This window comes from Canis lupus, chromosome 7 (genome assembly GCF_003254725.2).
Source record: "Canis lupus dingo isolate Sandy chromosome 7, ASM325472v2, whole genome shotgun sequence".
NCBI classification, from domain to species: domain Eukaryota; kingdom Metazoa; phylum Chordata; class Mammalia; order Carnivora; family Canidae; genus Canis; species Canis lupus.
The window spans coordinates 27,544,656-27,557,464 of NC_064249.1; the positions used below are offsets into that span (position 1 = coordinate 27,544,656).

General features: G+C 36.1%; 1 protein-coding gene across 8 annotated transcripts in view; it reads right to left on the reverse strand.

The window, feature by feature from the left end:
- The window catches only part of MROH9 (maestro heat like repeat family member 9), a 98,610-nt gene that overhangs the window by 62,328 nt on the left and 23,473 nt on the right, over nucleotides 1-12,809 (reverse strand). For 7 of the 8 annotated variants that reach the window (XM_025430375.3, XM_025430381.3, XM_025430380.3 and 4 more), the window contains 3 exons: nucleotides 6,258-6,393; nucleotides 5,592-5,678; nucleotides 3,520-3,624 (listed from right to left, as the gene is read on the reverse strand). In XM_025430375.3, coding sequence (XP_025286160.1) covers nucleotides 3,520-3,624; nucleotides 5,592-5,678; nucleotides 6,258-6,393 — 328 coding nt within the window. The remainder of the gene's footprint in view (nucleotides 1-3,519; nucleotides 3,625-5,591; nucleotides 5,679-6,257; nucleotides 6,394-12,809) is intronic. The other variant, XM_049112302.1, reaches the window with a different exon arrangement.

The following is a 12,809-nucleotide window of genomic DNA, read 5'->3' on the forward strand; positions in this document are numbered from 1 at the left end:
GGGAGGGGGTCAGGGCTTGGTATAAGCAAGGTAGCTTATAGATAGTTTAGGTAGCTAGTATTGGTGCTGTGCTGGTTTCTGCATATGGTTCTGTGTTAATGCTGAGAGGAGGGAGAGTTTCTTTGTTCTTGGAGGAATGAATGCTGCCTCTCTGGAACATATTCAGAGAAGAGCAAATAACCTCCCCACTGTGTCTCAAGTGCTCTTAATATCACTGTTTTCACACTCTATGTCCACAGGTTGTTTTTCCTGCCTTCTCTCTAACAGCAGTACTATCTCAACTAAGCTCTCTAAGCCTGCTGACTTTTACAACTCCTTTAAGCCCCAGTGGTTGCAAAAACTTAGGAAATTTGGCCCCTCTTGCTTTCCAAGCCAATTGCTCTGGGGAATCAACTCTGTGTGCTTCCCTTTGTGCTAGTCTATCTCTTGCCCTTCTCCCAACCACAGCATTAATGATTTCTCTCTCAAGCCATGTGTCCACATTTCCTACCATCTTTGATTTGGATTCTTCTCTACCTTTAGTTGTGGAGTTTGTTCTGCCAGTCTTCAGGTTTATTTATGGGATATTTAGGATGATTTGATAATTACCTACTTGTATTCATGCAACAAGGCAAGCCTAGGGTCCTCCAACTCCACTGTCATCTTCCTCCTTAACTCTCACCCATATTTTAAATGTTGATGTGTCAAAGGAACAAACCCAGGGAAAATCTTTCAGTTAATAAAATGACATGGTTAGCTCACATTTCTTTGCCTGTCTGAAAATTTATAGTTTAAATATATATAAAGGAACAAATATTCTTTGAGCATAGAAGTTTTTTTTTTTCACTTTGATAGCACATAGGTCATATAAGGGGAATTACTACACTAAAAAGTATTTTTGATAGAATACAATTGGTAGTCAAGATTGTTCAATAGGACAAGGGTCCCTGAGACTCTAGAAAACATAGGCTAGCGTAATTTGTAAAAATAAATAAATAAATAAATAAATAAATTAAAAAAGTGTTTCTGGTGAATGGACAGCACCTGAAAACAGAATAGGTAGTTACATATAATTAGAGAAGAGCAAAACAAATCTTCACTGATTATCTACACTATGTCAGATGTAGAGGTACACAGACGAAGCTTGTGGGAAGCTTAGGTGTTTTCTTTTTAGTATATATATTTTTTCTTTATTTATTTATGATAGTCACACACAGAGAGAGAGAGAGAGAGGCAGAGACACAGGCAGAGGGAGAAGCAGGCTCCATGCACCGGGAGCCCGACGCGGGACTCGATCCCGGATCTCCAGGATCGCGCCCTGGGCCAAAGGCAGGCACCAAACCACTGCGCCACCCAGGGATCCCCCTTTTTTTCTTTTTTTTTAAGATTTTGTTTATTTATTCATGAGACCCACAGAGAGAGAGGCAGAGACATGGGCAGAGGGAGGAGAAGCAGGCTCCATGCAGGGACCCCGATGCAAAACTCGATTCCAGGACCCCAGGACCATGCCCTGAGCTGAAGGTAGATGCTCAACCACTGAGCCATTCAGGCGTCCTAATGGAAGCTTAGTTTTTAATTTAATCATACACTCAACTGTTTTATTTCATTTATTTGACCTCTCTCCTCCATTAATTTCATGGACTTAACCATCTTTCAAGGACATTATCATAAAGAGACAGTTAACTTAAGTTTTATGCTTTCTTGACTTTGATGAACTGGTGGAAGCTTAGCTTCCATGTTCTGGAAAATGTTGGTTGTGCTTCCACCTGGTGGCACTAAATGAACATTGCGGAACAAAGTAATAGGTTATCCTACTTGGCTTCCTTAAACAAATGTGTTGTAGGCAGGAACCTTCAATTTATGAGAGCCTTCTGTCGCAGATGTGGATTTATACATTTATTTTTTGTATAAGTAGTAGAAAATGAGTATATGAAGATGTTATGAATGTATGTTTCTGATCCCCTTTATTCTGAACTCCTGAAATGATTCAAACTATCAAATAAGCAATTAGAAGTGTATGTTTAAAAGTCACAGTTAAGGCTGAACTACAAATGGGCAGCCCTGATGGCACAGTGGTTTTAGCGCCGCCTGTAGCCCAGGCGTGATCCTGGAGATCCCAGATCGAGTCCCCTGTCAGACTCTCTGTATGATGCCTGTTTCTCCCTCTGCCTGTGTCTCTGTCTCTATAAATAAATAAAATGTGTGTTTTTTTTTTTTATAAAGGGGTGAGTTGCAAAATAGGCTGGGTACACAGTATCCATGTAAGAGAGAAATGTTCACAGATAGTAAGATTTTTTAGAAGGGAGGCAATGATGTTATTAAAACTATAGAAAACTTCAGCAAATATTGGCAATTATGAGATGCCTATTTGTTCTCCGTCTGAAGGTAACAATTAGAAAGTTCAATAACTTTGCAGTGTTGGTAAGGTGAAGGGAAATGATCACTCTAATATCCACAGGAATATAAACTGGAGATAATTTTGTAGTGCTAAAACTATCATGTATTCATAGTCTTTGATCTATTATCTTTCTAAGGATTTCTAAGTACATATGTACTTGAACAAAGATGATCTTTTGTACATTGTTTGAAGTAGAAAAATCCGAAATATATTTGAATGTCCATCAAAGGAGGTTACAATACATTAAAACTATGAGTTTATGCTTTGGCTAAAAGAATGAGATAAATCTAGATATATTGCTATGAAAGTATCTGAGGAACATACTGTTCAGTGAAAAAAATCAAATTGCAGAAACAGGTGTAAATATAAGGTGATTTTTAATAAAGAAACACTAAGTAAAAAGCTGTTTATCTCAGTATATGCATGTATGTGGATGTGTACGTAGATGGCTGTCTGGCAGGACCCATATCACAGTAGCATGCTAGGGAGGAGATTAGGGTAGAAAGTAGGGTAGAAGAAAACTTCTTTATCTCTAGCAAGTTTTACAATGAGAGGACCCAGGAATTACTTGCATACATTTCAAATAAATATATAATGGTTCAAAAATATTTTAGAAAAAGGATAAATAAGAAGGAAGGTGGGATGGGACACCTGGGTGGCTCAGCAGTTGAGCATCTGCCTTTGGCTCAGGGCATGATCCTGGGTTCCAGGATCGAGTTCCACATTGGGGTCCCTATGAGGACCATTCTTCTCCCTCTGTCTATGTCTCTGCCTCTCTCTGTGACTCTCAAGAATAAATAAATAAAATCTTTAAAAAAAAAAAGAAAGAAAGTAGGGATAGAAGGATTTATAAGATTGTGAATAACATTGATCGTGATCCACAGAGAATCTAGAAGGCCAGCAAAAATTTTGACACATTCTGTTTGTGGAAAGTAAAAAGAGGCTTAATCAATTGTTTGAGAGACTCTGCTCTGATTGACATAAAATCATGTAGTATATTGGCCCTTCTCTTAATATCCCAACCTTCCAGCATGCTCATACCACGCAGGCACTTAGAGTTCTCAAGACCCAACACTTGGAAAGTAGCACTATAGAAATGCAGTCTTCAGAAGCAGGTGGCATGACTGCACTCTGTGACTTACATATCTCTTGACTTTCTTGGATGCAAAGCTTAGCACACTGCTGATGATCATCATAACTCTTTCCTGCAGGTACGAAGTATCTTCATTCATCCATATAATCATGTCCTGTGGAAAACATAAGAATCATCCTAGAGCATGGTATTTCCATCTCTACAAGTCCTTTCCGTTTAGTCCCCAACTCCACCAACTGAAAGGTCCTTGTGGGCTCCTGATTGTTTCACATCTAACCTACATTTATCTCAAAAAGATGACAGCAAGCAAGTTGTATACTACAAGCTATCTAGTATATTACTTCATCTACTGTAGTAACTGTATCTGTGTTGTATGTCATTTAATTCTATACAACAAATATTTACTAATGATATGCATTATAAGTCACTCTGTCAGTCAACATGGACAGTTTAATAGGAGGCTATGATGAGATTGTAAACTGCTTCTCCTTTTTTTTTTTCTTTGAAAGTACATATCTTCTATCTCTAATTACAGGATTTTATTTTCAGTTTTAAAAAAGAATTGAAATGTCATCTGATCTTGAAATGTTATCTTACTCCAGAATTTCCTCTGCAGATTCAACACTCAGATATTTTCTGGCTCATGGTTGCAGAGAATATTCCTGGAGGCAGCTCAGTTAGAAAGTTCTTGCTAATTTTGATTCAACTCCATCTTGCTGTAACTTCTATTTGTTCTAAACCTTCAGATGCAGGGACATATTTACAAGCTTGGGAAGGGAAAAAGACTGCATATGCTTCATATGCCAACAACCACTAACAAATTTCTTAAGGCACTCTGTTGGAGTCCATGGTATTTATGCTACATATTCTCTCTTCTACTTGCTCCCATTGTATAAAACTGCTCTGAAGTCCATTTCCTGGGGCAGAAGAGTCTCTAAATCCCAGGGAGTTCACCCTGTACCTTTTCTGGGACTGGTTTTTCAGCTCTTTTCAAGAATTGGGTGAGTTTCTAGTCATGGAAAGTATAAGAACAACATAGTTAAGTAACAGGTTACTAAGTTAGAGTAGCTCTCCCATTCACTAGCCTTGTATGCATTATTGTTCCTCTTTCCAGTTCTATTTTCTTGCAGTAAAATGGGGGAAAATAATAGTAACTTCCTCAAAGGGTTATTTTAAGGATTAAATGAGACAACCAATATATGAAGTATTCAGTTTAGTGTCTGATGTAGAGTAAGTGCTCAAAACCAATGGTTTATTGGTTGAAAGACCATGCATGGGGAGATGGTTGCAATAATGAGATAATAACTACTTTAAAGTGTTGTGAGGTTAAGTTTTTTAAATGCACAGAAAATACTTGACTCAAATTAGGCACAAATTAACTTGGTATATTTTATTTTCCCTCACATTCCTTCTTGTCTTCATAGATACCAATTCTACTTCTTTACTTGAATGTATTTTATGATTTGCACAAACTCATAATGCTCCTGGTAAAGTAAATCAATCTGTTTTCCCAGTATTTCCAGACAAGTGCCCTTGATGCCATCATGTTAGAAACAGTTGAAGATCATAAGAAATCCTGAGCAGTCTCCTGTCTCTGCCTGGGATGTTGAAAACACAGTGAGATCTGGATATAAATGGGGGTTTGGACAGTTGTTAGGCTTTCCTCTGATACCATGGTATCCATGAAGATAGGATGCTCATGGGATTATTTAGGTCCAGAGTTTTTGGGGAAGAAGCAAGCATATAGACACTATCAAAGTATAGTTTGTTTTTTTTTTTTTTACACAGATCTGTAGGTAGTTCAAGCCAGTCACCCTCTCTTCTCTCCTAACCCATATTGTAGTCACTCTTACATTGCCACATAATATATTTGGGTTTTTAATTATTCTGTTGATGCCATCTTCCCAAAATTGAATTCTTTAAAGTATGTCTCTGTAATTCAAATAAAGGGAAGTGATTTCATTTTGGGAATAATTATACAACTTGGGAGGAAAAGAAAAAAGATTCAGCCACTAGATACTTGAAGAAGATATAAGTTTGGGAAAGGGGAAATAATAAGTGAAATATAGTGAGCTCTTTAGATTTAAGACAAGAAAACAAAACTGCTTATTTTCCCTTTACCTTTAAGATTTGCAGTTTGTAGAAGTCTTTAGACACTAAGATCAGAAGAGTTTCCTCAAACATGTTTAAAATACTTTGATATAAATTCTGAAAAAACAAAAAAATTATATGACCAGCAGCCAGATAAAATTAGATATAATTTTACTCAAAGTCTATAGTTTTGTGTCCTGGAGTCCTGTGTTTGCCCTGCAAACTGAAGGTAAGAAAGGAGAGAGGTAGCTATAGATATGGGACTTCTCTCAGTACCATGTGCTGTGAATTGCAATTCCAACTTATGGAACAGATACATTGTGTAGCTGTGCTCTGGAAATAGAGACCAGAGATGTTGTTGACCTTTCTGTAGGGCTACTCCTCTCTCCGTCTTTCTCTACTCCCATTTCCTTTTTTGCAGCATTTGCCCATACACTGTTATCCTTGCTAAAACAACCAAAAATCTCTTCACTCATTTGTTCCTATATCTCCTTTATAATCCGTTAAATCCCATGAGTTGTAAAATTCACAAGGAGTCTAGGGTATAGATTAATGCTGGAATATATTATTAATTTATTGCATCTAAAAGGGGTGAAGGAGATAACAACAAAAATTATGACCTGTGGTGGGGCATTCTTCCAGATTGCTGTGGTGCACAACAATGTCTCATAATAATTTAGGGAAGCAAAGACTCACTTCCAAGTCCTCTTTGTCATCTTCACTGGTTCCCATTTCTCTCACTTTCTCAAGACTTGGTATAGCAAATACCATTTTAAAGGATGACTCTATTATATTCAGTTGGGATTCAAATTGCAGTAAGGGATCTACAAAGCTGGTAAGAAAAAGGTATAATTATTAAATAGAGGAGAGAGCAAATATAACCTGAGTTTAGTGGCTTTTTCTTGTGTAAGAGAGAATGTACTAGAAAATGAGGCCTATTGCTAAACTTCATATAACATGTGAGTTTTAAATATTCTCATAAAAATGACAATTGTGCTTTAAATATAAAGGAATGAATTTCTTCTTAAAAATCATCTGTAATCAGTTATTTAGAAACCAGAATATACTTCTCCAAAGACATAATAGTAAAAAGTGGTTACATTTCCAAGCAAGCCCACAAAGCCATGCTGAACTTTAGTTGAAATATATTACTGCCACATTTTCTCTAAACCGTGATACTGTGTTTCTCACATTTTAATATTTCTGATATTATTGGGATGCATCCTCCAGTTCTTGGCAAAAGAAATCTGCCCATCAGCAGTTGGAAAGATAAGTTATGACATAGTTGTTATTTCTTAGAGATGTGTGATCTGGATAACAGTCCTTCCCAATTTTTTTTTTTTTTTTTGAGGTGAAATATATTTTTTTTTTTTTAAAGACAGTGATATAAATGGTAAGGTAGAAAATTTTGTGCTGGACTCAGAATATCTTTTCTCTACTGGACAGAAAAATCAAAGAGTCTAATATCCACTGTTTGAAATGGAATGTCTTAGAATATATTAGATAATTTTCATATCTTGGGAAGATTAATTTGACATATTCATGGCTTTAATGAATTATCAGATTCTGAACAACTATATGTCAGGGCTTCCAGTAGAATTTTCAGGGGAAGATATTTATTTAACTTTTAGAGATAAATAGCTTGGTTTAGGAAAATGCAAAATTAAGATTTTTGAAGAAATAGAAAAATATTGTCTCTCAAATTACTCTGAAATCATACTGATAGTCCTAAAAAATGCTAAAACACTCCAGGTCATGAATAAAGATTAAGAAAGTAGCATGGTTCTCTAACTGCTGATGGGCAGCAGATCTTCAAATTTTAAATGTGAGGAAGGTTGAGTGTCAGACACTGGTGATATTAAAGAAAGATACATGCAAATCTATGGGTCAACAATTGCCAGCAAGGATACATTATTTTTTTTGGATCCACATATAATTTTTTAAAAAGAGTAGTTATTAAATTACTAATCTGTTTTATAATAAGTGACATCTTAGAATTAAGAATTTCAGTGTAAATTTTTTTTATATATATTCTAGGATGCACAACCAGTGATAAAAAAAGATCTTGAGAAGAAAGAATAAGCACTCCTCACTAAATTACTATACCATCATCTGCAAAGAGCAATACACGTTTTTACAAGTATAATTTGAAGATTCACAATTGAACAGAACAAAGTAGATGTCTCCTAATAAAAGTATGGGGAAATTGTATTAAACATGATCACAAATAAATCAAGAGGGACATTTTAATATGACAAAATGTTTAATTCAAATGAAAGAATGTTAAGAGATATATACAATGATTTAAAATAATAAAAGAAATAGTTAACTGTTTAAAAAGTTTAATTATTTAAAAATAATTATTAAAAGTTACAGTCTCAAATTATTAAAAATACAAGGAGAAATAGAAATTATTAAAGAAACTAACTAAAGATAAGAGAGAAACAAACACAGTTATAGGAGATGAAGCATTCAATTATCAGCATTTGTCAGGTAAAAATTAAAAATTCTGCAAAAGAAGAGGTCTTTACTAAAATTGATAAAGAGGTATAAATAAATTATATTAAATGAGAGAATTTAATTATCTTTTTCAATAACCATGGAGTACTAACAAATACTTATCATATTTGTAAAAGGTTTTTTACAAGCTGTAAAAAAAATTCAAAATATAAAAGGATATATGTTTTATTCTCGATCACAAGAGAAATCTATGTTAAAAATGAGAAAATTCGAGATAGTTGAAAAAACTTAAATACTATCAGAATTTTTCTCATTTAAAATAAGGGGCAACTGAGTGGCTCAGTTAAGCATCCAACTCTTGGTTTTGGCTCAGGTCATGATGCAGTTGAGGGATTAAGTCCCTCAACTTGTTTGTCTAGGTGTTCAGTGCAGAGTCTGCTTCAGATTCTCTTTCCTCTCTCTCACTCACTCTCCCTTTCTCTCAAATAAATAAAATCTTAAAAAATAAATAAAATGATAGGAAAATGGCAAACTGATCATGTAACAAGATTTCAAAGCTACTAAAAAAGTAATCAAAGAAATAAAGGGTATAAGCAAGATGAATAATTATAAAATGAGGAAAGGGAAAATAATAAGTATAATGATCCTTGCTGGCAAATTTAAATAAAGATTTTAAAAAGATAAAAAAAGAGGAAGAAGAAAATAAATGTGAAGAAAGACTGCAGTAGTCGAAAAAAGAAGTCAGCTATTATATGGATTTAATAAAAACAAATAAAACTGATTTATATTATTATATTACACAGATATATATGAGGATATAACTTGTGTGAAGCTGTATATACCACATAATATTTGGCCAAAGTACAAAAAGCAAAATCTATAATATTTTTTTAATTAAAGGAAAACTATTATCTGGGTTTTTTTTTTTTAAATACATTTAGGTAGATCCAAAAGAAAGCTAAAAATATGAAACAGGCGATTCTAATCCAGGGTCTGCCTTTTCATGAACCCTATAAAATAATATGCCAAATTTTGTTTCTGTGTCTGTGTGTATTTTGGAAGAAAGGGTAGTCCAAAAGTTTCATCAGATTCCTAAAGGAGAATTAAAACAGGTTTAAGAAGCACTGATACTGAGGACTTTAGCACCAGGCACTACATATTTTATTTGCTCTGCATGCATTATTTCAATACATCTTCATGGTGATACTAAGAGGTAAATACTTTCATTATCCTCAATTTGCAGACAAGGAATCTGAGGCATTGAGAAGTTAAGTAACTTCAAAGTCACAAAATCTGGAATGTTAGAGCTGATCAGCAGAAGCTTGGTCTGTTTGACATAGTAGTTTTCCTTTAATTTCATACAATTTCTTACAGATTTTTTCATACTTCAGTATTATCTGGTAAATAAAGTATTATTTTATTACATAAAGTCTTCATGAGTACCTACTATCTGTCTTTGCATAATACTATTTTGTAAATTCTAGTTAATTCAACTAGGCAAGATACACACACACATACACATACCTCAAAACAAAATAATAAATGAGCTTATATATTCAGAAGAACCAATGAATGGTAATCAGGGATCTGGTTATACCTGGTTATTTAAACTGAGTTATAATAAAAGACAATTTCAAAAATATTGACTAATTCCAGAGAGGCTGGGAAGATGATAGAATAGGAGGACCCTAAGATCACATTGTTCCACAGATGCAAATAGATAATATCTACATCAGCATAAATAACCCAGAAAAAGACTGGCTGAACAAACTCAACACTAGAGGTAAAGGGGCCACATATAAGAGGATAGGAAAGGTGGAGATGTGACAGGGAGCTAAATAGACCACAGGCCATCTGGTGGAAGGACAGAACTTGTAGATATAGAGGAGAGAAACAGACCCTAACACTGGGGAGTCCCCACAGGGAATATATTTGGCTTTGAAAACTTGAGGTATGGAATTTCATGAGTTCTTACAACCAGTGGGGCTTAAAGCCTGGAATTTTGAAAATCAGCAGTTTTGGTTCTGGGAGAGCCTGGAGGGTAATGGGAAGCAGAGTCACTGCCCTTAAAGGGATAGCAGATGAATAGCCCATGGAGTTGCAGTATAAAAGCAGCAGTTTGAAAAATGCCTGGGGCAGATGGGAGGGAGTGTTATTTACTAATCTCAGAACATGTCCTGGAGGACATAAATCACTGGGGGACTTTTCAGGGACAAAGGAACTGGCAGGATCCCTAAGGGACTTCTTCAGAAACAAAGGAGCTAGCAGGTCCAATTTCCCTCCTCTGGAAGGATAAACCCTGCAGCATAAACACACAGACACTTGAAGGAACCAGCACTGTGCAGGCATCACTACCTAATTTGCTTACACTAAGAAACTCCCCCCACCCCCCCAGCTTCAGTGGATCTTCCTTTTCCAGTCATGCTTTTCTCAGTCTTCGTGCTGTTTGTCCCCTCCCCTAGAAGACAGGCACAAACCTTGCCAACACTGCATCTTCTGACCCATGCACTTTGTGAGGCCTCAGTCCCCCTGGTGGCAGCAGCCCCATGAAAGACTAATGCACCCCTTTCTAAAACTGTGAGCCCCACCCCAGTCATTCCATCCCACTAATGGTGGCACATCCACTTCAAAATGCTCTTGGCCTATTCAAACAGGGGCCAACAAGCCCGGAAGTACAAACAGTGCCAGAAATGGCCAGCATCACTCCAAAGTGACTCCTGTCCTGGGGTGAGGGGAAGATAACCACATGTACCAGTCATAGGGCAGCCCCAGCAGGAGGTGAGGGCAGACCATTGGTCTGATTGCAGACCCTACCCATCAGAAAAAATTGCTCAGGGGGCAACACAGGGAAAGTGTCCTGCAGTTTGGTGCTACTGCATCTCTGACAAATGCCTGGTTTGATTCAGTTAAGAGCCAAGGTGACCCCAGAGTGGTCTACTAACACCACAGGAACAAGCCATTGTCCAAAACAGGGAAAGAGCCACTAGAAATGACCAAACTGAAGGGAGAAGGGGCCAAGACACAACAGCAGAACACATGCAACACACCCAGGAGACACAGGTTCTGGTGAACAAGAGACACTGCACTGCAGGGCACCTTAGGCCCTCTTCTTCATAAGGCCATTACTTACAAGAACAGGAGACATAGCTGACTTTCCTACCACAGAGAAACAGTGAGAGTTAGACAAAATGAGGAGACAGAGGAATATGTCCTGAATAAAATAACAGGACAAAACCACAAAAAGAGACACAAGGAAAATAGATATAAGTAGTATGTTGGTGAGAGGATGTAAAGTAATGACCATAAAGATACTCACTGAACCTGAGAAAAGAGTGGAGAACATGAATGAACTCTTAACATAGAACCTATCAAAGATAAAGAACACAATGATTGAAATTAAAAATATACTAGATGGAATAAATAGCAGGTTAGAGAAAGCAGGGGAATGAATTAACGACTTGGAGGATAGAGTAATGGAAAGTAATCAAGTTGAGCAGGTGAGAGAAAAAAATATGCAGAATGAGAATAGACTTAGGGAACTCAGCAACTCCATCGAGCATAATAACATTCTCATAGGGATCCCCCAGAAGAGGGAGAGAAAAGGGAACACAAAATTTATTTGAAGAAATAGTAGCTGAAAAGTTCTCTAATCCAGAGAAGAAAACATGTAGATCCAAGGAGGCACAGAGATTCCCCAACAAAATCAACCCAAGGAGGTCCATGCCAAGACACATAATAATTAAAATGGCAAGAACTAGTGATAAAGAGAAAATTTTAAAGGCAATAGAAAAGAAGACAGTTATATAAGTGAAACTCCATAAGGCTATCAACAGATTTTCCAGCAGAAACCTTGAAGGCCAGAAAGGAGTAACATGATCTATTCAAAGTGGTGAAAGGAAAAAATCTGCACCCAAGAATATTTTATCCAGCAAGGCTATAATTCAGAAGAGGAGGAGAGATAAGATGTTTCCCAGACAAACAAAAACTAAAGGAGTTCATGACCACTAAACCAGGCTTACAGGAAATTTAAAGAAGACTGAATGAGTGTAAAGGAAAGACCATGAGTAGGAGTAAGAAAAGTAGGAAGGACAGAAGCAGTAAAAATAAGTATACCCTTAAAAATCAGCCAAGGGACTCACAAAATAAAAGGATGTAAATTATATACCATATACGAAATGGGTGCTAGGGAAAAGAGTAAAGGGTGGGCTCAAACTTAAGTGACCATCAACTTAATATAGACTGGTATATGCAGAAAATATTATATACAAATCAAAAACCAATAATATATCTGCAAAAAATAAAGAACCAAGGAATCTAAGTATATCACTAAAGAAAGCCACAATCTGTGAGAGAGGAGAGCAAGAGAAGAAAGGGTCAAAGAAGAGTTACAAAAACTACCACAAAACAAGTAACAAAATGGCAATAAATATGTATTATTACTTGGAATATAAATGGACTAAATGCACCAAATAAAAGATATAGGTTGATGGAATGAATTTAAAAACAAGATCTATCTATATGCTGTCTACAAAAGACTCATTTTACACCTAAAGCCACCTGCAGATTGAAAGCAAAGGGATGCAGAAACATTTATCATGCAGATGGATGTCACAAGAAAGCCAGGCTAGCCATAGTTAAGGCTTTTCTCTTTGGAAAAAATAGAATTAATGACAAAAGTATAATGAAAGACAAAGAAAGGCACTATATAATAATAAAATGGACAAACAAGAATATCTAACATTTGTAAATACTTGTGCATCCAACATGAGAGCACCCAAATATATAAAA